Consider the following 25,969-nt stretch of genomic DNA (forward strand, 5'->3'; position numbering starts at 1 on the left):
CATTTCCGGGTCAGATTTTTTCATGGCCTGCAAAATAAATTCCCTATATAATAGAAAAACATGTATGTATTCAGTAAATATGCTAAAATATGTGTATAATGAATAATATTATTGTAACTATAATGTAGAAATGCACTTTGTGGTTGATTGCGTTTTAATTTGATTACCGGAAGTTACGTTTTTTCTGCCTCCAAAACTTCCGACTGGAATTGGTCATGGCTAGAACGTATACAGCTTTTGTCAAATGAACGTCAGAGTTGACTTTTCGTAGCAGTTAAGGAGAATTTACGAAGCAGCTTGTGAAAATTAACATAGCAGGTTAGGATAATTAGGTTAAGGATAGGGAAAGGGTTAGCTAAATTGCATTTTTTATTTGAATTTTTGTACTTTTGACTTTAAATTTGCCAATAGCTGGAACCCTTCTAGCCATGACCGACTGAATTTAGTAATTTATTAAAATAAAATGGCGTTACCGGCTGTCAATCGTGCACTCTTTGCTAATAGGAGTCAAATAAAACAATTTATTTCAGAGGGATTACGCAACCTGTCTTTAAGTAGTCGATGTAATTTTAGTACACAATCATTGCAATGTCTGAAAACGGCGACTACTCAATCGAATGCTGCCACTGTGCACAGAAGGTCACAGCTATACCGCAACTGCGAAAGCAATGGGGATGAAAATAGCCGTGCTACTAGTAACTGGACTTATGCAATGTGGAGTGCAATTGGTAAGTAAGTTATTGTCATGTTAGATATGGTACAGCAGTCTTCCTTAGTGGGTGTCATTGTCAGTACTTTAAATTGCAGTCAAGAGGCTATCATCAATCATCTTTTGAATTGATGTGCATATGATTTGCATAGCTATGAGTGCTTCATCATTTAATGTAATTACAAGAACATGTGAAGATTCATAACCGGTCATTTAAGTCATTGAGTGACATTAATGTTTTATAATGCATCCCTCCCTCTCCTTCGTGATAGCGTTCTCTTTCTTCAGCAAAGCTGAGGAGGACACCAGAACTGAGGCCCAGAAGAAAGAAGATGAGATCATTTTACTTTTGAAGAGAGCAAAGGTAGATAATTATCGCTGTAGGCATCTCCTCAATCAATTTTGTTGTTGTTGCAAGAATCTAAACAGGAGGGCTACAGTAGCACGTAGCCCTTGATCATGACGCTCAGTTCCATTACATTATACATAAGTCATTGGACGAATGCGTCTTCTGTATGGGGTAGTTTTGTTAAGATCCCAGACACTCAATCTGAACATTAACACGCGCCGCTTGCGGTACGGTTTTGGAAACGTAAGGACCTTATCTTTAATATCAGTGAGAAATCATTTTTTTTTTAAACAACTAAAGGTTAAATTGATACACACCTTGTTAGGGTTAGTGTTCCCACACAGCCATATCTCTATGTTACAGCGCATGTTTATGGAAGACAAGAGGCGACCACCTGTACTAATAGCATACAGTTCCTTGCAAAAGTATTCATCCCCCTTGGCATTATTCCTATTTTGTTGCATTAAAACCTGTAATTTAAATGGATTTTTCTTTGGATTTCATGTAATGGACATACACAAAATAGTCCAAATTGGTGTAGTGAAATGAAAAAAATAACTTGTTAAAAGAAATTATACATGTATTCACCCCCTTTGCTATGAAGCCCCTAAATAAGATCTGGTGCAACCAATTACCTTCAGAAGTCACATAATTAGTTAAATAAAGTCCACCTGTGTGCAATCTAAGTGTCACATGATCTCAGTATATATACACCTGTTCTGAAAGGCCCCAGAGTCTGCAACACCACTAAGCAAGGCGCACCATGAAGACCAAGGAGCTCTCCAAACAGGTCAGGGACAAAGTTGTGGAGAAGTACAGATCAGAGTTGGGTTATAAAAAAATATCAGAAACTTTGAACATCCCACGGAGCACCATTAAATCAATTATTAAAAAATGGAAAGAATATGGCACCACAACAAACCTGCCAAGAGAGGGCCGCCCAAAAGGCATGTGGGAGACTCCCCAAACATATGGAAGAAGGTACTCTGGTCAGATGAGACTAAAATTGAGCTTTTTGGCCATCAAGGAAAACGCAAACCCAACACCTCTCATCACACTGAGAACACCATCCCCACGGTGAAGCATGGTGGTGGCAGCATCATGCTGTGGGGATGTTTTTCATTGGCAGGGACTGGGAAACGGGTCAGAATTGAAGGAATGATGGATGGCGCTAAATACAGGGAAATTCTTGAGGGGAACCTGTTTCAGTCTTCCAGAGATTTGAGACTGGGACAGAGGTTCACCTTCCAGCAGGACAATGACCCTAAGCATACTGCTAAAGCAACACTCGAGTGGTTTAAGGGGAACATTTTAAATGTCTTGGAATGGCCTTGTCAAAGGCCAGACCTCAATCCAACTGAGAATCTGTGGTATGACTTAAAGATTGCTGTACACCAGCGGAACCCATCCAACTTGAAGGAGCTGGAGCAGTTTTGCCTTGAAGAATGGGCAAAAATCCCAGTGGCTAGGTGCCAAGCTTATAGAGACATACCCCAAGAGACTTGCAGCTGTAATTGCTGCAAAAGGTGGCTCTACAAAGTATTGACTTTGGGGCGTTGAATAGTTATGCACGCCCAAGTTTTCAGTTAGTTTTATTTCTTGTTTGTTTCACCCCCAAAAATATTTTGCATCTTCAAAGTGGTAGGCATGTTGTGTAAATCAAATGATACAACCCCCCCCCCCCACAATTGCATGTTATTGATGGCAATTTCAATGCACAAAAATACAGTGACAAGATCCTGAGGCCCATTTATTTTTTGTTGTGACCAACAGATGCATATCTGTGTTCCCAGTCATGTGAAATCCATAGATTAGGACCTAATGAATTCATTTCGATTGACTGATTTCCTCATATGAACTGTAACTCAGTAAAACTCACAAGTGTCATGTCAATGACAGCATTTTTAATTGCATCAATTCAGAGTGAACTGTTAGTCTTCTGTCATAGAGAAGTATCATGTCTTTCTGTACATTATGTCCGAGTAACATTGATATGTCTTCTGTTCCAGCTCGGTATAATGCGGGGGCAGCTGCATGGAGCTAATGGATTCCTTCACCAGGCAATTGCGCTGGCCCACCAGACTCACAATACACAAGCTATCATCTATACCTACAGCCTGGTAAAAGCCTTGATGGGGAAAAAAAACAGATGTTTTTAAAGTCTCTTCTTCTGTGCTCATGTTGTGAAGTTGCTAAAAACACTTCAAACCCGACGCTCAATTAGCCTACACAGCGCACTTGGGGGAACGTGATTGGTCATGACTTCTGCTGTGCATTTACAGAGTCCACTTAACTTCGCAGCCTCTTGCAATAGTGAGATTGCACACACATCGATCCATATTGCAATAGCGCTAATATTGAGGTATCATTCAATACATGTTGATGGAATAAGGTGTGTTATGCTTACTCAGGCATGTTTGTAAGCATTTGTAATTTAATGCCATAGCAAAAAAGTTTGCATAAAAACTCTGCAGTAGATTCTTTTCTTTTCCCCTGTCTCTACAGATGGCAAACCTTGCCTATGTCCAAGGTGAGCTGGATAATGTGAGTAATAGCAGAGGTTACCACTCTTTCTCCACTCTTCAGTGAACTACTTGCTGTCCCACTTTTGGAATTTATTTTTAAAGGTACACTCGGCAATATGACAATGTCAGTCACTGTGGGGTTACTTCCTGCTGATAGAAATCAACAACAAAGTTTAAATCTGCCAAGAAGACTGGCACTTGGCGCTTCCCTATGTATGCTTCAAAGGAGGGCACGATAAGAGCCAATAGAGGAAGTCTTGGCATTTTTAAAATCCTGTTGTTGATGTCTGTAAGCTGGAGGTCAAGATGATGTCATATTGCGGAGTCTACTGTAATAATACATTTTATTTTATATACACTGTGTAGCTCTTATCATTACAAACAAGAATCTCAAAGTCGCTTTAAAAACAAAAACAAATGTAGGGATCTGGCAGTTCAAGGTTGATGGTTTTCCACAGCTTCAAATGTCTAGGCAGTTCGGAAAGGCATTAAGGCAGTCTGTAGCAGTAGCTTGAGTGGAGGGAGCATCGATGATACAGACAGGTAGGGAGACAACGTCAGTCAGACAATGGTAGACAGGCTCAGAGCTCTTCATCAGTCACCTCGTCTCCTCTTCCGTAAGTAGGCTTGATCATCCACTATCAAAGTGTAGCACCCACCTGGGTAATGCTTTGGCGACTGGAAAAGCGGCAGAAAAGACCACCACACCTCGACAGTAGTCTGGAACAGTCCCATATGAGGCGAGCCTCTGCCATTCCCTCACACCACAGTCCCCACATCCTTCCACATCTATCCAGGAACTGGGACCGGTGGAACAAAAAGCCAGTGATGTGAAGGCATTCAGTTTTACTAAACTCATAAGGCATTCATAAGTATATTCTTCAAGAATCAATAGTATATCATTAATTGAAATGACCATTGAGCAGAGGTAAATATGCTAGATTGTACCTTTTGAATGTTTGGTGTTTTGAGCTGTTTTGCTGACTTCCAGTGACCCCTGTGCTCTTCTCCTCCAGGCAGAGAAACTGTTCAAAGCGGCCATGAGTTTCATGTTGTCCGGAGGAACACCACAGGTGAGGGTTGGTCATGTGTCTAAGTAAGAGGTTAATAGTAGAGGAATGTTGTGACAACTGGACAGCGGAGTCACTGGGTACTGTAGCATCTTTCTGATTTTGAAATGAAGAGGATAATCTGTCATTTTACCGTCTATTGTCGATCTGAACAAAGGAGGACTGTCTGGAATAAATAGGCTTTGGCTCAGTCTATTCCGAAACCATTGGTGGTGAATTGTTTTGGCGTATGGTGCGTTGTTGTCCAGACACTGAATGCTATTGCTACTTCAGTTTTTTTCCCTTCTCCTTCTGTTCAAAGGACGACAATGGGGTCATTGAGATGTCCTTGAAGCTTGCTACCATATATGCTGGCCAGAATAAGTAAGTGGACTTCAAAAGTGGAGCAATTGAATCAGTCTTGAGGTTTAAAGGAGAATTCTGTTCTTTTACAATCAAATGTCCTATTTTTTATGTAAATGGTGTGTTATGCAAGGGTCCAGACACTGTTTTGGGTGATTTCACTTGTTTTTGACAAACTTACGCCAACCAGTGATTCATATGGAGGACTAAAAGTGCCACAATTAAATAAATAAATACACCATTAAATAATTACTTAAATGTGTCATTAATTAATTCAAATTAGAATTAAATACATAAATGTGTTATTAAATGTGTCATTAATTAATTCAACTACCGATTCATTTTATGTAAAATACATATAATAATTTCACTATTTACATTTACATTTCATGGTCCTGCGTTGGAGTGCTTCCTGAATTACTTAAAACTGTCAAACTGACCCATCAAAAGTTGGTAGGCGGAACCTAACGCCTGATTGGTTACCCTCTGCATCAAGCCAAGACAAATCAATTCCGGATAATGTCAGCAGGTCCTGCTTCTACATCCTCTGCTAAGTTTAAAATGTCTCTAACCAACTCCCTGGAAAGTTCACGGAGATCCTCCATTGTCTCTATCCAGGTTGGCCTACTCTACTTCAGACCAAAGCAATGGATCAGACTAGATTCGCGTTAGCCCCGCCCACTGACTTTGATGGGTCAGTTTGACAGTTTTAAGTAATTCATGAATCACTGCAATGCAGGATCATGAAATGTAAATGTAAATAGTGAAATAATTATATATGTATTTTACATAAAATGAATCGGTATTTGAATTAATTAATGATACATTTAATTACACATTTATGTATTTAATTCTAATTTGAATTAATTAATGACACATTTAAGTAATTATTTAATGGTGTATTTATTTATTTAATTGTGGCACTTTTAGTCCTCCATAGATTCACTTCCTCATCCTCGTTGTGCAGTACGGGGGCTCTGAAAAAAACATGAAAAAAGGCACTAAAAACACCCAGATACATCCTTTTAGAAAAGCAAAAGCTCCCCATATAGTGATACAGGTCCTTAGATATTGTACATATGAATTTGTGTAATTCCAAACTTTATCCGCAACGTTATATTCCATTTTGTGGCGACTCGAGCGATACATCTCCGTCTATTCTAGCAGCAGGCTACACAGAGAATGGAACAGCTGGATAGGGAAAATTGAATATTAGGAGGCACATTTGGGTCAAATTCCATTTAATAGATGTAAATAGGTTCTGGATAGGCTACACCATTAAAGAGGGTTTCTAGCCAAAGCCAAGCTTTTAAGTTGAGAAATAATTTTCTGTGGGCAGTATTTCTATATTTGAAATACGTATTTTAATTACTTCTGAGTATTTTGTGTGTTGTATTACACTGGGATGAACTACACTCAAATGTATTTTGTAACAAGATCCTTTCGAAAGCTGTAATTTGTCTTTTCAAAATAGTTTTTTTTTTATAGCGGTTCACAATTTTGTGGCCCCCTTTCACCCCACATTAGTATCAAAAGTCTGATGGCACGATGGTGTGATGAAGTTAAGTAAATGAACTAAATATAAGGGCTCTATCCAATCTGTATCACGGATGCGTTGCAGATTGCGCACTACAAATGAAGGTAATTTCCATTTGTGGCGACATAGGAAGCATTTACCGTGTGCTTTGCGCTTTTTCATTTTCACATATACATTTACTTTTTGGTCATTTAGCAGACACTCTTATCCAGAGCGACTTACAAATAGGTGCATTCACCTTATAGCCAGTGGGATAACCACTTTACAATGTTTTTTTTATTCAACTAAGGTAGATAAACGACAACATATCGCAGTCATAGCAAGTAATACGTTTCTGTAACTGTTACTGAGAATGTTGTTGCTGTTCGGCCGGCTATTTGCAAATGTATTTTAAAATACAAAATACATGTATTTTAAATGAATACAATATTTGCAAAATGATTTTATTTAGATAAATTGGTCATTCTGGTATTTTGTAGTTGTATTTTGTAATTGTAATTCATGCCCATCCCTGGTTATAGTCCTGTAGTAGTATTATAATATGACTACATTTCACGAACCACCCCCAAGTTCTTCATACCACAGTTCACCATGTAAGATGTGTAACCTTAAATTAAATGTATGTTTTTCTTTCTTCTCAGGAATGACTTGGCAGAGACTGGTTTCCAGTTTTGCACTGAATCCCTTGAAGCCAAGTTGGAGAAATTCAAGGAACTTCCTGCTGAGGAACAGTCAGGTATCTAATGACCAAACCTTCAAATAATTTGTTTTGCTGTAATAGCATAAGATTGTATGTTTTGTGGGTGTGTGGCAGAACTTCCTGATGGGGCGACCCCAGGTGGTGAAGGTAGGCAACAACATCTCCACTACACTGATCCTCAACACAGGGGGGCCCCCACAGGGGTGCATGCTCAGCCCCCCTCCTGTACTCCCTGTTCACCCACGTCTCCAATGCAATCATCAAGTTTGCTGACAACACAACAGTGGTAGGCCTGATTACCAACAACAATGAGACAGCCTACAGGGAGGTGGTGAGAGCCCTGGCGGAGTGGTGCCAGGAAAATAACCTCTCCTTCAACGTCAACAAAATGAAGGAGTTGATCATGGACTTCAGGAGACAGCTGAGGGAGCACCCCCCCCCATCCAAATCGACAGGGCCGGAGTGAAGAGGGACAAAAGCTTCAAGTTCCTCGGCGTGCACATTACTGAGGACCTGAAATGGTCCCTTCACACCGACACCGTGTTGAAGAAGGCACAACAGCGCTTCTTCAACCTCAGGACACTGAAGAAAATTTGGCTCACAAACTTCTACAGATGCACCATCGAGAGCATCCTGTCGGGCTGTATTACCGCATGGTACGGCAATTGCACCACCTGCAACCGTAGGGCTCCCCAGAGGGTAGCGCGGTCAGCCCAACGCATCATCGCACACTGCCTGCCCTCCAGGACATCTACAGTACCTGGTATCACAGGAAGGCCAAGAAGATCATAAAGGACCAAAGCCACCCGAGCCATGGCCTGTTCACCCCGCTACCATCTAGAAGGCGGAGACAGTACAGGTCACCATCTATCTCCAGGCCACCAGACTGTTAAACAGTCACCACTAGCCAGCCTCCGCCCAGTACCCTGCCCTGAACCTTAGACAATGTCACTAGCCAGCTACCACCCAGGAACCTACCCTGCACCTTCGAGAATGCTGCCTTATGTACATAGTCATTGGACACTGGTCACTTTAATAATGTTTACATACCGTTTTACCCACACTTATGTGTATATACTGTATTCTAGTCATGGCTAATCCTATATAACTATTGCTATACAGACATTTTCTATTCACATAGTGTCCATACTGTATACACAATTCACATACATATACAGTGCATTCGGAAAGTATGCAGACCCCTTGACTTTTTCCACATTTTGTTACGTTACAGCCTTATTCTAAAATGGATGAAAAATAATAATAATCTCATCAATCTACAAACAATACCCCATAATGACAAAGCAAAAACAGGTTTTTAGAAATCTGTGCAAATGTATTAAAAATAAAAAACGGAAATATCACATTTACATAAGTATTCAGACCCTTTACTCAGTACTTTGTTGAAGCACCTTTGGCAGCGAGTACAGCCTCAAGTCTTTTTCTGTCAGATTAGATGGAGAGCGTCGCTGCACTGCTTTTTTCACTCAAGGACATTCAGAGACATGTCCTGAAGCCACGCCTGCGTTGCCTTGGCTGTATGCTTAGGGTCGTTGTCCTGTTGGAAGGTGAACCTTTGCCCCAGTCTAAGGTCCTGAGCACTCTGGAGCAGGTTTTCATCAAGGATCTCTCTGTACTCTGCTCCATTCATCTTTCCCTCGACCCTGACTGGTCTCCCAGTCCCTGCCACTGAAAAACATCCCCACAGCATGATGCTGCCACCACCATGCTTCATTGTAGGGATGGTGCCAGGCTTCCTCCAGACGTGACACTTGGCATTCAGGCCAAAGATTTCAATCTTCATTTCATCAGACCAGAGAATCTTGTTTGTCATTGTCTGAGAGTCCTTTAGGTGCCTTTTGGCAAACTCCAAGCGGGCTGTCATGTGCCTTTTACTGAGGAGTGGCTTCCGTCTGGCCACTCTACCATAAAGGCCTGATTGGTGGAGTGCTGCAGAGATGGTTGGCCTTCTCCACATAGGAACTCTAGAGCTCTGTTAGAGTGACCATCAGGTTCTTGGTCACTTCCCTGACCAAAGCCCTTCTCCCCCGATTGCTCAGTTTGTCCGGGCTGCCAGCTCTAGGAAGAGTCTTGGTGGTTCCAAACATCTTCCGTTTAAGAATGATGGAGGCCACTGTGTTCTTGGGGACCTTCAATGCTGCAGAAATTTTTTGGTACCCTTCCCCAGATCTATGCCTCGACACAATCCTGTCTCGGAGCTCTACAGACAATTCCTTCGACCTCATGACTTGGTTTTTTCTCTGACATGCACTGTCAACTGTGGGACCTTATATAGACAGGTGTGTGTGCCATTCCAAATCATGTCCAATCAATTGAATTTACCACAGGTGGACTCCAATCAAGTTGTAGAAACTTCTCAAGGATGATCAATGGAAACATGATGCTCCTGAGCATAGCAAAGGGCCTAAATGCTTATGTAAATCATGTATTCCTGTTCTTTATTTTTTATATATTTGCAACAATTTCTAATAACCTGTTTTCGCTTTGTCATTATGGGGTATTGTGTGTAGATTGATGAAAATAAATACATGTAATCCATTTTAGAATAAGGCTGTAACGTAAGAAAATTTGGAAAATGTCAAGGGGTCTGAATAATTTCCGAACGCACGTGTGTGTGTGTATACACTACCGTTCAAAAGTTTGGGGTCACTTAGAAATGTCCTTGTTTTCGAAAGAAAAGCAATTTTTTTGTCCATAAATAATCAAATTGATCAGAAATACAGTGTAGACACTGTTAATGTTGTAAATGGCTATTGTAGCTGGAAACGGCTGATTTTTAATGGAATATCTACATAGGCGTACAGAGGCCCATTTATCAGCAACCATCAGTCCTGTATTCCAATGGCACGTTGTGTTTGCTAATCCAAGTTTATCATTTTAAAAGGCTAATTAATCATAAGAAAACCCTTTTGTATTTATGTTAGCATAGCTGAAAACTGTTGTGCTGATTTTAAAGAAGCAATAAAACTGGCCTTCTTGAGACTAGTTGAGTATCTGGAGGATCAGCAATTGTGGGTTTGATTACAGGCTCAAAATAGCCAGAAACAAAGAACTTTCTTCTGAAACTCGTAAAACGCTGTGTACTACTCCCTTCACAGAACAGCGCAAACTGGCTCTAACCAGAATAGAAAGAGGAGTGGGAGGCCCCGGTGCACAACTGAGCAAGAGGACAAATAAATTAGTGTCTAGTTTGAGAAACAGACGCCTAACAGGCCCTCAACTGGCAGCTTCATTAAATAGTACCCGCCAAACACCAGTCTCAACGTCAACAGTGAAGAGGCGACTCCAGGATGCTGACCTTCTAGGCAGAGTTGCATAGAAAAAGCCATATCTCAGACTGGCCAATAAAAAGAAAATATTAAGATGGGCAGTCTGAGATATGGTCCATTCTTTATCAGTTTGGAAGACCTCTTTTTTAATTCTCCCTTTTTTTGTTTTATTTTAAAGCAACCACTCACCCAAATTTCCTAATTCTTTGTTTCTTTTTTTTCCTTACCGTTTGAAGTGGTCTATTGGCCAGGAGCGACTGCAAGGTACAAGGAGTGTATGGTGCATTCACTCCTGACCCTTAGATTACTTCCCAAGTAAGAAGATTCAAGAATTACGACATTTGGGTGAACTATCCCTTCAAAACTCACGATCATCAATGTCTGTCCATTCATCATCACGCTTGTCATTCTCCCAAAAACTCTTGCGGTCCCCTTTCTTTAGCTCATCCCCATCTCTCTTTCCTCTCGTGGAGTATTCTCTTATTTCCGGATCGTCGTTCACATACTCTCCATATTTTCTTTTATCAGTCTGCGTGTTACCGTGATCTGTCCATTCTTCATCAGTTTGGACATTGTCATATTCTGTGGCTATTCTCACCCTCTTTTCTGCAGCTCGCACTCTTTGCTCAATGGCGCCGACGGAGATGGCAGCCTCGTGACTAGCTCTTAGGAAACTTTGCGGTATTTTATTTTATGTATAATATTTTTTATATTATTAGCTCAGGAAATATTTTGTCATTGTTACATACAGCCGGGAAAAACTATTGGATGTCAGAGCGGTGGGAACTCACCAGAACTACCAGCATTATGACCAGGAATACGACTTCCCAGAAGCAGATCCTTTGTTCGCTCTCCCCAGAGCAATTGAACTGATTCCAGAGGCCGACCCAAAACATCGCCGGCGGAGGAGAGGCACTCAAGGTGGCCTGATGGTTCGACGTAGGAGGCGCGCACACCACCCACCGCTTCCAAGTATACAACTCACTAATGTTCAGTCTTTGGATAACAAAGTTGATGAGCTCAGGGCAAGGATTTCTTTCGATCAGGGCCTGTAACATACTTTGTTTCATGGAAACATGGCTCTCTCGGGATACTCTGTCGGAATCAGTCCAGCCAGAGGGATTCTCAGTTCATCGCGCAGATAGGAATAAATATCTCTCTGGGAAGCAGAAGGGCGGAGGTGTGTGTTTCATGATTAACGACTTATGGTGTAATTATAGTAACATATAGAAACTCAAGTACTTTTGTTCACCCGTCATAGAATACCTCACAATCAAATGCCGACCGTATTATCTCCCAAGATACATTTCTTCCGTTATAGCCACGGCCGTTTATATCCCCCCTCAAGCCGATACCACGACGGCCCTCAAAGAACTTCACTGGACTTTATGCAAACTGGAAACCACATATCCTGAGGCTGCATTAATTGTAGCTGGGGATTTTTAACATAGCAAATTTGAGGACTAGGCTGCCGAAGTTCTATCAACATGTTGACTGTAGTATCCGCGCTGCTAAAACACTAAACCACTGTTATTCAAACTTCCGCAATGTTTACAAGGCCCTCCCCCGCCCTCCTTTCGGCAAATCTGACCACGACTCCATTTTGCTTCTCCCTTCCTATAGGCAGAAACTCAAACAGGAAGTATCTGGGCTAAGGATATTCAATGCTGGTCTGACCAATCGGAATTCACGGATTGTTTTGATCACACGGACTGGGATATGTTCCGGGTAGCTTGCGAAAGTAATTTAGACGAATATACCGTAACTGAGTATATCAGGAAGTGTATAGGAGATGTCGTACCCACTGTGACTATTTAAAACCTACCCTAACCAGAAACCATGGATAGATGGCAGCATTCGCTTGAAACTGAAAGCGCAAACCACCTTATTTACCCATGGCAAGGTGACTAGGAAATGGCAGAATACAAACAGTGTAGTTATTCACTCTGCAAGGCAATCAAACAAGCAAAACGTCAGTATAGAGACAAAGTGGAGTCACAATTTAACGGCTCAGACACGAGACGTATGTGGCAGGGTCTACAGACAATCACGGACTACAAAAGGAAAACCAGCCACATCGCCGAGACCGTCTTCCTTCCAGACAAGCTAAACCCCTTCGCCCACCCATGGGGGCCACTGACGCGGCCCGCTACCAAGGGTTCTCCTTCTCCGTGGCCAACGTGAGTGAAACATTTAAACGTGTTAACCCTAGCAAGGCTGCCAGCCCAGACGGCATCCCTAGCTGCGTCCTCAGAGCATGCGCAGACCAGCTGGCTGGTGTGTTAACGGACATATTCAATCTCTCCCTATCCCAGTCTGCTGTCCCCACATGCTTCAAGATGGCCACCATTGTTCCTGTACCCAAGAAAGCAAACGACTATCGCCCCGTAACACTCACCTCTGACATCATGAAGTGCTTTGAGAGACTAGTCAAGGATCATATCACCTCTACCTTACCTGCCACCCTAGACCCACTTGAATTTGCTTACCGGCCCAATAGATCCACAGACGATGCAATCGCCATCACTCTGCACACTGCCCTATCCCATCTGGACAAGAGGAACGAATGCTGTTCATTGACTATAGCTCAGCGTTCAACACCATAGTACCCTCCAAGCTCATCATTAAGCTCGAGGCCCTGGGTCTGAACCCCGCCCTGTGCAACTGGGTCCTAGACTTCCTGACGGGCCGCCCTCAGGTGGTGAAGGTAGGAAACAACACCTCCACTTCGCTGATCCTCAACACTGGGGCCCCACAAGGGTGCGTGCTCAGCCCCCTCTGTACTCCCTGTTCACCCATGACTGCGTAGCCAAGCACGCCTCCAACTCAATCATCAAGTCTGCAGACGACAGAACAGTAGTAGGCTTGATTACCAACAATGACAAGACAGCCTACAGGGAGCAGGTGAGGGCTCTGGGAGTGTGGTGCCAGTAAAATAACCTCTCACTCAACATCAACAAAACAAAGGAGATGATCGTGGACTTCAGGAAACAGCAGAGGGTGCACCCCCCTATCCACATCCACATCAACGGGACCGGGGTGAAGAAGGTAGAAAGCTTCAAGTTCCTTGGCGTACACATCACTGACCTACTGAAATTGACCACCCACACAGACAGTGTGGTGAAGAAGGCGCAACAGAGCCTCTTCAACCTGAAATTGTTAGATATTACTGCACTGTCGGAGATAGAAGCACAAACATTTCGCTACACCCGCAATAACATCTGGTAAACACGTGTATGTGACCAATAAAATTTGATTTGATTTGAGCTCTCTTGATCCTTTCCCTTACTTCAGTCTTTGTACAATTACTTTTTCAAGGTATACATTCTCTTTCCCATCATCCCTCTCTTTTCTCTTTTCATTACTCTTTAGCTCCTGCAGACTGAGTTCCTTTCTCTGCATCTTTCTCTTCTTTCCCTCTATCCTCTCCCCTGCCTGCCTCCACAACTCTTCCCTCTTTCTCCTTCTGATCTCTCCATGATGTGAAGCTCATTTCTACTCCTGTGGTTCGACATCAGTTTCGCTATTGTCTCCTTCGCCACTTCTCTCTCTTGATGGCTCACTCATATCCCCCAACCTTATCTCTCTCTCTCAACCTCCCATCTCTTTTTCTGCTTTATCCTCGCCTCCTCCCTCCATCTCTCCTCTTTCTCCCTCTTTGCCAACTCCTCTTCATTCTTCCATTGATTCTTTGTCATCTTCTCTCCAATCTTCCTTCTCACTGGCTTCCCCAGCCTCTCATACCCCTTCTCTCTTCCTGTCTCTCCATTGCTCCTCATGCATTTCATGAAGAACTGGAATTTGAGTAGTATGTCTCATCAGTAGTCTGCATACTTTCCTAAACTCTGTCTTGCTGCTGTAGCAGGCCCACCTCCTCACCAAAACGCTAGTCGTCCTGATGGAAACTACTCCACTCTTCCATAGTGATGTAGCAAGCAAGTTTATTTATATAGCACAATTCATACATCGAAGCAATTCAAAGTGCTTTACAAAGATGTTTATCAAAAATAATGAAAACATAATAATAAAAAATAAAAATAATAACATATAAAGATTAAAATGTATAAATTAAAAATGGGATAAAAACATAGGAAGCTATAATGCTAAACAGTGTGGTTAAGTTTAAGGGCTCAGTCGTAGGCACGTGAAAAGAGAAGTGTTTTTTTAACCTGGATTTAAAAATGGATACGTTTGGGGCACATCTAAGATCTTCTGGTAGTTTATTACAGTTGTGTACAGCATAAGTGCTAAACGCAGCTTCTCCATGTTTAGTTTGGGCTCTGGGCTCTACTAGCTAACCTGTGTTCATGGATCTAAGAGCCCTGCTCGGTTTATATTCTTCAAACATATCAGACATGTACTCGGGTCCTAAACCATTCAAAGATTTATAAACTAAAAGCACCACTTTGAAATCAATTCTGTAACTGACTGGAAGCCAATGTAAAGATTTAAGAACCGGAGTGATGTGCTCCGTTCTCTTGGTCCTGGTTAACATTCTAGCAGCTGCATTCTGAATGAGCTGCAGCTGTTTTACAGGCTTTTTCGGGAGTCCTGTTAAGAGGCCATTACAGTAGTCAACCCTACTAGAGATAAAAACATGGATGAGCTTCTCTTGATCTTTTTGGGACACCAAGCCTTTGATTCTGGCTATATTTTTTTGATGATAGAATGCTGTTTTGGGGACCGCTTTGATATGACTGTTAAATGTGAGGTCTATCAGAACACCAAGATTACGCACTTGATCGCTGGTTTTAAGGACCCAAGAATCCAGCTCTTTACTAATACTTGTTCTTTTATTTTTGTTGCCAAACACAATAATCTCAGTTTTATCTTGGTTTAATTGTAGACAATTTTGGTTCATCCAGGTATTTATGTGCTCTATACAGTGACACAGAGTCTATTGAGCTGTTGTCATATGGTTCGAGAGCCATATACAGTGGAGAGAACAAGTATTTGATACACGGCCGATTTTGCAGGTTTTCCTACTTACAAAGCATGTAGAGGTCTGTAATTTTTATTCTAGGTACACTTCAACTGTGAGAGATGGAATCTAAAACAAAAATCCAGAAAATCACATTGTATGATTTTTAAGTAATTAATTTGCATTTTATTGCATGACATAAGTATTTGATACATCAGAAAAGCAGAACTTAATATTTGGTACAGAAACCTTTGTTTGCAATTACAGAGATCATACGTTTCCTGTAGGTCTTGACCAGGTTTGCACACACTGCAGCAGGGATTTTGGCCCACTTCTCCATACAGACCTTCTCCAGATCCTTCAGGTTTCGGGGCTGTCGCTGGGCAATACGGACTTTCAGCTCCCTCCAAAGATTTTCTATTGGGTTCAGGTCTGGAGACTGGCTAGGCCACTCCAGGACCTTGAGATGCTTCTTATGGAGCCACTCCTTAGTTGCCCTGGCTGTGTGTTTTGGGTCGTTGTTATTGAAGACCCATCTTCAATGCTCTTACTGAGGGAAGGAGGTTGTTGGCCAAGATCTCGCGATACATGGCCCCATCCATCCTCCCCTCAATACGGTGCAGTCGTCCTGTCCCCTTTGCAGAAAAGCATCCCCAAAGAATGATGTTTCCACCGCCATGCTTCACGGTTGGGATGGTGTTCTTGGGGTTGTACTCATCCTTCTTCTTCCTCCAAACACGGCGAGTGGAGTTTAGACCAAAAAGCTATATTTTTGTCTCATCAGACCACATGACCTTCTCCCATTCCTCCTCTGGATCATCCAGATGGTCATTGGCAAACTTCAGACGGGCCTGGACATGCGCTGGCTTGAGCAGGGGCACCTTGCGTGCGCTGCAGGATTTTAATCTGTGACGGCGTAGTGTGTTACTAATGGTTTTCTTTGAGACTGTGGTCCCAGCTCTCTTCAGGTCATTGACCAGGTCCTGCCGTGTAGTTCTGGGCTGATCCCTCACCTTCCTCATGATCATTGATGCCCCACGAGGTGAGATCTTGCATGGAACCCCAGACCGATGGTGATTGACCGTCATCTTGAACTTCTTCCATTTTCTAATAATTGCGCCAACAGTTGTTGCCTTCTCACCAAGCTGCTTGCCTATTGTCCTGTAGCCCATCCCAGCCTTGTGCAGGTCTACAATTTTATCCCTGATGTCCTTACACAGCTCTCTGGTCTTGGCCATTGTGGAGAGATTGGAGTCTGTTTGATTGAGTGTGTGGACAGGTGTCTTTTATACAATAGTTCAAACAGGTGCAGTTAATACAGGTAATGAGTGGAGAACAGGAGGGCTTTTTAAAGAAAAACAGGTCTGTGAGAGCCGGAATTCTTACTGGTTGGTAGGTGATGAAATACTTATGTCATGCAATAAAATGCAAATTAATTACTTAAAAATCATACGTGATTTTCTGGATTTTTGTTTTAGATTCCGTCTCTCACAGTTGAAGTGTACCTATGATAAAAATGACAGACCTCTACATGCTTTGTAAGTAGGAAAACCTGCAAAATCAGCAGTGTATTAAATACTTGTTCTCTCCACTGTATATTTGAGTATCATCAGCATAGCTGTGGTAGTTAATGTTGTTGTTCTGTACAATTTGGCCCAGAGGTAGCATATAGAGATTGAACAGAATCGGTCCGAGAACTGATCCCTGTTGAACTCCGCATGTCATAGCCACCCTATCAGATTCATTATTACCAATGGTGACAAAGTAACTCCGGCCATCTAGATAAGATCTGAACCAATCAAGGACTGTCCCAGAGATTCCTACCCACTTTTTCAGCCTATCTATAAGTGTTCCATGATCGACAGTGTCAAATGCTGCACTGAGATCTAATAGAACCAGAACTTTTACTTTATCAGAATCAGTATTCAGCCGTATATCATTTAAAACTTTAATCAGGGCCGTTTCAGTACTGTGGTGAGGTCTGAAACCTGACTGAAATGTGTCTAAGAGACCGCATGAGGTGACAAAATTGCTGAGTTGATTGAAGACAACCTTCTCAATGATCTTTGCTATAAAAGGGAGATTTGACACAGGTCTATAGTTGTTCATTATAGATGCATCCAGTGTTCTCTTTTTTAATAGAGGCTTAATGGCAGCTGTTTTTAGAGACGTTGGGAAAATGCCTGATTGCAGAGAGCTATTAACTATTTGCTGTAGGTCCATTGTTATAGAGTTAAAAATTGTTTGAAATAAATCTGATGGCAGTGTGTCGAGACAGCAAGTGGAAGCTTTAAGATGTCGAACTGTTTCTTCTAGGGATTTTTTATCAATTGTATTAAAATGCGACATAATAACCAAGTTATGTCTTGGTGGTTGTGGTGACGGTACAGAGTCCTTTTTAGACTGAGCAGTTTTGATGGTCGGTCTTATACTTTTTTCACTAAAGAAACACGCAAATTCATTACATTTCACAGTGGACATGAGTTCTGATGGTATCTGCTTTATTGGGTTTGTAAGCTTGTCGACCATGACAAATAGAGTGCGGATATTGTTGATATTCTTGTTGATCATTCCCGATAAATGTTGCTGTCTGGCGTAACTCATTGTTGAAGCTACCAAGGCTTTGTTTATAGATGTCATAGTGAATTTGAAGTTCCGCTTTCCTACATTCTCTTTTCAGGGCACTTACCATCATGGTGGTTCTCCATGGTGTTTTCTGTTTGCGCATAGTTTTCTTTACCTTTACCGGTGCAACACGATCCATGACATTCAATATTTTGGCATTAAAATTATCCAGGAGTACATCAACTTACTCAGCACTTATTATTGGAGAGATGGTTATGGCTTCCATAAACTGAGCATTGGTACTCTCATTAATGTACCTTTTCTTAACAGAAACTGAGTTTACTGGAACATTCGGGGTGATAAGTGATTAAAAAAAGACAAAGAAATTATCAGACAGGGCCATGTCTTTAACCATGACAGAGGAAATATCGAGACCTTTAGAGATAACCAGATCTAAAATGTGTTCTTGAGTGTGTGTGCGCTCTTTCACATGTTGAGTGAGATCAAAAGTGTCAAGTAGTGCAAAAAGTTATTTGGCATTATTGTCTGTACTATTATCTATGTGGATGTTAAAATCCCCTGTAATAATAAACAAGTTATAATCAACTGATATAACAGAGAGTAGTTCAGCAAAATCATCAATAAAATTTGCAGAATATCGTGGAGGTCTGTAAATGGTTAAAAACTAAATTTTGGGGGTACCCTTCAATGTAAAACAGGTATTCAAAAGAAATAAAATTACCTAGTGTATTTTCTTTGCACTGGAATGTATCTTTGAATAGGGCAGCCACTCCTCCTCCTTTCCTACCATTTCGACACGTATTCATATAGCCACATTTTTCAGGTGCTGTCTCGTTAAGAATGGCAGCACTACAGTCTTCTGTTAGCCACGTTTCAGTGAGAAACATAAAATCTAGGTTGTAGGATATTATAATGTAATTTACCAAGAATGATTTGTTGGCGAGAGATCTGATATTAAGTAAAGCCAGCTTAATAGATATAATAGGGGTTCCTGGACTAGTAGGTTGACGTGTTACAGTTAACAGATTATACAAGTTTACTTTATAGGGTGCATGCTCACGATTCCGTCTATTTCTAATCAACACAGGAATAGAGATACTGGGTCCTAGCTTGTACTCAAAACAGTCGGCATTGCTATTTTCACAATAGCAGGGACCCGAAACACATCACCGAGTATATTCTGTGCTCTGTGGAAATAAAGAACAAGGTTGTTGACGATGGCAGTTGTCTAAGCATTCGTTTTACACAGAGGGGAGGAATGGGACAAAGGGAAAGATGAGCTCTGCTCTTTTTGGTTAGAACTAGCTCTCTGATTGGTGAGGGGGGGACGGTAAGTGTGGTAGAGGGCGAGTGTGGTGGAGGGGGGGTGGTAGTTGTTGCGCCCCTGTTTGGGACAAGGACAACTTCTGAAAGCACTGGGTGATTTTAGTTAAAGGGACAAGAGAGGGGGGGGGTGGATACTCTGCCTGTGAGTACTGTCCTTCATGCTGATCTTGTTTGTGAATGGTATTCAAGAGCATGACGTATGTTGGCACCAAGCAGCCGGTATCCCATGATGTTTGGATGAACCCCATCAGGTCTAAAGCGGTCTTTACAGTTCCAAAAAAATATTGAAATTGTCAATAAACCTTATCCCATGATTGAGGCATGCCGATGTCAGCCATGTAATCAGCCCAATTAGTCTGCTAAAAGATTCAATTCCTTTCCCCAAGGTTGGAATGGGGCCTGAGATGAAAACAAGTTGTTTATTTTTTTCAGTAGCATAGAAAAATCATTTTTCAGGATCTCAGAGCCAGTTTTCCTTTGTAGAATGTCAAAAGACCCAGTGTGGATAATAATCTGCATGTTGCTTGGATGTGTAGAGAGAATAACTGGCAACATTTCTGTTAGCTCTCTGACCGATGTGTCAGCCATGGTTAGATTTTCAGTCTTTGCCATTCTGATATGCTTGGTTATGTCATCCCCAATCAATGTAGTATCTGGCATATCAAACGTGGAGTTAGCAAAGTTTCTTCTTTCCCTCATCCTATCAGTGGTTTTAGGGCTATTTCTTGGATTTTGATTAGCCATAATGCTAGTGTTGTGATTAGCTTCCCTAGGTTCATTTACACACATTTCGTTCCGAGTCAGTGGTTCGTACCTGTTTTGCAGTGTAAGTTCAGGTGGTGGATTGAGGGTAGGTGCTCTCTTATTTGATTTCTCGCTGGATTTGCCTCTGCTGCGCACAACATCAGACCAAGTCCCCGCTGGAGTTGATGCCTTCGGTCTAGCCCCGGTGCTATGCCAGTAAGATGTGTCATTGGGAAAGGCTGGTTTAAAAGCCTCTGCGGTTAATCCAGTGGCATTAGCACATGTCCAGGGGAGAGTGTCAGCCAGGTCTGTGACAATGTGGTCAAACTTTGAAGTAATCCCTTGTATACCAATCTGTGTCTGTCCGTTAGCATTTGGTAGCTCGACCACTAGAGTAGCTGCTACAGAGTCAATGAATTGTTCACTCTCACGTATTTCAAGCTGTGTTATCGTCTCATTCAGCCGTTCGCTCTGAAATTGCTCTGATCTGTTCACCAGTTTTGACTGCGTTCTATCAAGTATAGGGAAATCTTTAGAGCTCTCTAGCCTTAGGCTAGCTTGTTTTGCTATATTAGCCTTAGCATTTGTTGATTCACCTACCAGACAAGACCCACAGTCCGACCGGAGGAGCGCTCTGGTGACTAAATCTTCTAAGCGGTTGATCCGTTCCTCCAACAGCTGTCTTAGCTCCTCCATCACAACGTGTTATCAAATAAATGTTCTCTGACAGAGGGAGAGAAGGGTTGCACCCTTGGCCTCAACCCTTCTAATTTATTGTACCCTGCGCACAACCCATGTGGAATTCCGTGTCTCTGGCAACATTTGGAACTGCCGATCTGCGGTCAAGAACGCCGAGTTCATCTCTGCCTATGCTGCCCTTCAGTCCCTTGACTTTTTGGCCCTGACGGAGACATGGATCACCCCAGAGAACACTGCTACTCCAGCTGCTCGCTCTTCATCTGAATATTTTTTTTGTCATAGTCCGAGAGCATCTGGTCATCGCGATTTCTCCTAAGTGGAGATTTTCTCTTTTCTCCCTCACCTGTCAATCTCCTCATTTGAATTCCATGCTGTCACTGACACTTGTCCACTCAAGCTTAACACTTGACATCTATTGCCCCCCAGGCGCCCTTGGAGAGTTCCTCAATTAGCTTGACACCTTGATAAGCTCATTTCCTGACGATGGCTCACCGCTCTTCGTACTTGGCGAATTCAACCTCCCGCCGTCTGCCTTCGATTCATTTCTTTCCAACTTTCTCTTTCCCCTCCATGCCTCTTTTAAACTCAACCTTTCCCAATCCCCTCCAACTCACAAGGCAGGCAATACGTTTTACCTCATCTATACTAGAGGCTGCTCGCCTACTAATCACACTGCAACCCCCCTCCAGGTCTCGGATCACTACTTTGTTTTCTTTTCTGTCTCCCTTCCCTCCAACACTAACCACTAAGCCCCTACCCAGATGGTCATGTGCCATCGCAATCTTCGCTCTCTCTCTCCCACTACTCTCTCCTTTTCTATCCTATCAGCTCTCCTTTCTGTTAAATCCTTCTCCCTCCTGTCTCCTGATTCTGTCTCTTTGACCCTACTCTCCTCCCTTTCTGCATCCTGTGATTCGTACTGTCCCCTTTCCACCCGGCCGGCTCGGCCCTCCTCTCCTGCTCCGTGGCTGAGTGACTCATTGCGACCTTACAGAACAGGGCTGCGGGCAGCGAGAATTGAGGAAAACTAAACTTCTGGAGGACCTATCATCCTTTCACTTCCTCCTCTCTACCTTCTCTTGTGGTCCTCTGTAGCTCAGCTGGTAGAGCACGGCGCTTGTAACGCCAAGGTAGTGGGTTTGATCCCCGGGACCACCCATACACAAAAACGTATGCACGCATGACTGTAAGTCGCTTTGGATAAAAGCGTCTGCTAAATGGCATATTATTATTATTATTCTCTTCCTCTGTATCCGCTGCTAAAGCCACTGCATTTCAAGCTTCTGCCTCTAGCCCTAGGAAACTCTTTTCCACCTTTTCCTCCCACCTTAATCTTCCATCCCCTCTTCCCTCTCTGCGGACGACTTTGTCAACCACTTTGAAAAAAGGTTGACGACATTCGCCACTCATTCACTCAGCCTATTGAGTCCACTGGTCTCAATCACACAGAACTACCCTTGACCTCTTTCTTCCCTCTCTCTCCAGATGACATCATGTGACTAGTGAGGTCTGGCTGCCCAACAACCTGCCCACTGGACCCCATCCCCTCCTCCCTTCTCCAGACCATCTCTGGAGACCTCCTCCCATTCCTCACTTCCTTCATCAACTCATCCCTGGCCACTGGCTGCATCCCCTCTGACTTCAAAATGGCCCGAGTTGCTCCCCTCCTCAAACCAACACTTGACTCATCTGACGTCAAACTATAGACCTGTATTCCTTCTTTCTTTTCTTTCCAAAACACTTGAGCGTGCTGTCTCTGATCAACTTTCTTGTGATCTCTCTCACAACGATCTTCTTGACCCTAACCAGTCAGGCTTCAAGACGGGTCACTCAACCGAGACTGCTCTTCTGTGTCATGGAGGCTCTCCGCACTGCCAAAGCTGACTCTCTCTCTTCTGTTCTCATCCTCCTAGATCTGTCCGCTGCCTTCGACACCGTGAACCATCAGATCCTCCTCTCCACCCTCTCAGGGCTGGGCGTCTCAGGCTATGCACATTCTTGGATTGCATCCTAACTGGCAGGCCGCTCCTACCAGGTGACGAGAAGATCTGTGTCTCCACCACATACTGTCACTAATGGTGTCCCCCAAGGCTCGGTTCTAGGCCCCCTCTCCTCTTCTCTCTATACTCCAAGTCACTTTGCTCCATCATATCCTCACATGGTCTCTCCCATCATTGCTATGCGGATGACACTCAGGTGCGGCAGGTAGCTTAGTGGTTAAGAGCGTTGTGCCAGTAACCGAAAGGTCGCTGGTTCTAATCCCTGAGCCAACTAGGTGAAAAATCTGTCGGTGTGCCTTTGAGCAAGGCACTTAACCCTAATTGCTCCTGTAAGTCGCTCTGGATAAGAGTGTCTGCTAAATGACAAAAAATAAATAAACTACTTTTCTCCTTCCTCCCTTCTGACACCCAGGTGGTGACACACATCTCTGCAGATACACTACCAGTCAAAAGTTTTGACATACCTACTCATTCAAGGGTTTTCTTTATTTTTACAATTTTTTACAGTGTAGAATAATAGTGAAGACATCTAAACTATGAAATAACACATATCTTGTAGTAACCAAAAAAGTGTTAAACACATCAAAATATATTTTATATTTGACATTCTTCAAATAGCCACCCTTAGCCTTGATGACAGCTTTGCACACTCTTGGCATTCCCATGACAGGCATTCCCATTGCACAATGCAGCCACAACCATACTTGAAACTATGGAGTGCGTGGCCTGGCTGGTCTAGCGGTAATGCTTCTGCCTCAGGCATACATTATTTACCGTGGCGGCATAGGTTGTAGGGCCGTGACGATACCAGTATTGCAATACTCATTAGTATCGTGGCAAGGAAACGAAACACGAAGCGGATTTAACAATTTTAGGAAAACAGCCCTAATGTTGGAAACAAACATTGTGTTGTCATCCAGAGTCACATGTATTTATTTTCCAAGCTATAGCACACAATACTTTTTTTTTTTTTGTATAGTTGTCGTGGCCGAGTGGTTAAGGCGATGGACTAGAAATCCATTGGGATTTTCCCGCGCAGGTTCGAATCCTGCCGACAACGGATTTGCATTATGTGGTCCTCTGTAGCTCAATTGGTAGAGCATGGCGCTTGTAACGCCAGGGTAGTGGGTTCGATCCCCGGGACCACCCATACGTAAAAATGTATGCGCACATGACTGTAAGTCGCTTTGGATAAAAGCGTCTGCTTTTATTTTGAAAGGACCAAAGAATTTAGTCTGCTTCATGTGACGTGATCCTCTGAAAAGTTGTGTAACCTTGCTTTCGAATGTGCATTCAACTTGTGTGACCCTTCCTTTTGATATTGAAGTTGCTTGCTGACAGCATCAGTTTCTCCCTCTTTCCAGAGGAGTTGCGGATGGAGACCCGGCTCCTGCTGGGCCTGACCTTGGACTCCCACGCTCGCTACATGGCCGCCACACACCGCCTGAGCCAGGCGGCACTGGACTACAAGCGAGCCCTGCTGATCTGCCGGGAAGAGCAGGGAGAGACCCACCCACAGGTACCAGTTGTTAAATGTTTAGTCATTCTAGTTTATACAACCTGTTGGTACCTAGTGGGTTGGGACCTAAAGACTTACCATCACCTCTACTGTGGTGTTAAAGACAATTGACAAGAAAGTAATATTCTTCTTGGTCTTCTACAGTCACTGGTGCTGCTGAGTGACCTGGCCACCATCCTGGACCTGCAGGGCCGCCACGATGAGGCCCTGCCCCTGGTAAAGCAGGCAGTGGAGCTGAGCAGAGAAGCCGGCCACCCTGACCAGCACGTGTTGTTGGGAAACATGGCAGGCGTCCTACTGCACAATGGTAAGGAGGGCTAAAAATGAGGACTGAAATTCTAGGAGTGGCTTGGTTTCCTCTATCCTCAACATAAGTGAGTTTTCAATGTCATAACATGAGCTTTTATTGGGAATTACTAAATTAATGTAGCTCAGTTGGTAGAGCATGGCTCTTGCAATGTCAAGATAGTGGGTTTGATTCCCAGGACCACCCGTACGTAAATAATGTGGCACGCATGACTAAGTCACTTTGGATAAAAGTGTCTAAATGGCATATAATATGTTTCTTTATGCATGTTATCCTTCTGGCACAGGTCAGTTTTATGAGTCGGTGCAACTGCATAAGTAACTGTTCAGGCATTAACATTAATGGATAACATTTAGTTCAAGGAGGTACTGTGAAGACTTATCACTTAATATCAGAGAACATCTCTGTCGTGTTCATTAAGGCGCGCAACAGAAAACGTTTAAAGTATTTGTAACAGAAAACGAAAGGGAGTGTTTCTTATTGGAGAAACCCAATTCCTGTTTCAGTCTGTTTTTCTTTAGTTTCATGTTGAATGAACACAATCCTTGTGTGTTCCTCCTGGTCCAGGTCTGTTTGAGGAGTCTGTGAAGCTGTACAAGGAGGCCCTGGCTCTGGCCCAGTCCGTAGGAGATGAAGAAGCAGTAGAGCAGATTCGGGAGGGGCTGAAAGAGGTGGGCAACAGGAGGAAGGCACAGAAGGCGGAAGCAGAAGCCCCCAAGACTGAGACCGAAGCCCCAAAGACTGACACCGAAGCCCCCCAAGAATGAGACCGACTGACGGGCTGGATCAACCAAACTAATCTTAACACAACCCCAAGCCATCTCTCTTAACCTGTCTGTGTTTGCAAAGGAACCAAAATTAGATGGGTCGTGTAAGCACAAGATACAGAGCACATGGCTTATATAGTAGCTCAGGAGGAGAAGGAGAAATGCAATAACACTAACCACAACCGTGCATCTTACGATGGGCATGCAACATTCTCATCTTTGAAACCCTGTGATGTTTTTGTATGGATTGTGTGAAATCTCATTCTCTTCAATGTGGCGTTCTTTTGTTGTCAGATTGGCTCAATATGTAAGGGGAAAGCCTCAGGGCTAAAATAAGTAAGACCAAAGCCGGAATTCAGTCAAAGGTATCGAGCGTATTGCACATTTAAATTACTACAACTTTATATTTACGCTTAAGACATCATCTGCAGCATTTATCATGAATGCGATCTCTCTACGAACGTCGGGGAAAATGTGATTGTTGACAACACGCCTTTGATTGAATCCCAGCCTGAATAATGGCGTTTTAGAAGAAAGGCAAGTCATCTGAATGACTATAAATAAAACGGTGAAAGATA

At 42.9% G+C, this 25,969-nt stretch overlaps 1 protein-coding gene across 1 annotated transcript; it reads left to right on the forward strand.

The window, feature by feature from the left end:
• Positions 1-215: 215 nt before the first annotated feature.
• On the forward strand, positions 216-25,969 carry LOC311150844 (tetratricopeptide repeat protein 19, mitochondrial-like). Its single transcript, XM_084188397.1, has 10 exons — positions 216-728; positions 982-1,073; positions 3,068-3,178; positions 3,564-3,602; positions 4,600-4,656; positions 4,955-5,016; positions 7,174-7,268; positions 24,163-24,317; positions 24,462-24,624; positions 25,192-25,969. The coding sequence occupies exons 1-10, from the start codon at positions 464-466 to the stop codon at positions 25,389-25,391; spliced, it is 1,239 nt and encodes a 412-aa protein (XP_084044523.1). The 5' UTR covers positions 216-463; the 3' UTR covers positions 25,392-25,969.

The sequence above is a fragment of the Coregonus lavaretus genome (assembly GCF_964263955.1).
Source record: "Coregonus lavaretus genome assembly, chromosome: 23".
Classification (NCBI taxonomy): Eukaryota; Metazoa; Chordata; class Actinopteri; order Salmoniformes; family Salmonidae; genus Coregonus; species Coregonus lavaretus.

Excerpts from the sequence above, each read along its gene's own strand:
- LOC311150844 (XM_084188397.1), top strand. The coding sequence starts at position 464 with ATGGCGTTACCGGCTGTCAATCGTGCACTCTTTGCTAATAGGAGTCAA. Across the intron at positions 3,179-3,563 it reads TCATCTATACCTACAGCCTG|ATGGCAAACCTTGCCTATGT; the intron begins GTAAAAGCCTTG and ends CTGTCTCTACAG. Across the intron at positions 4,657-4,954 it reads TGTCCGGAGGAACACCACAG|GACGACAATGGGGTCATTGA; the intron begins GTGAGGGTTGGT and ends TTCTGTTCAAAG.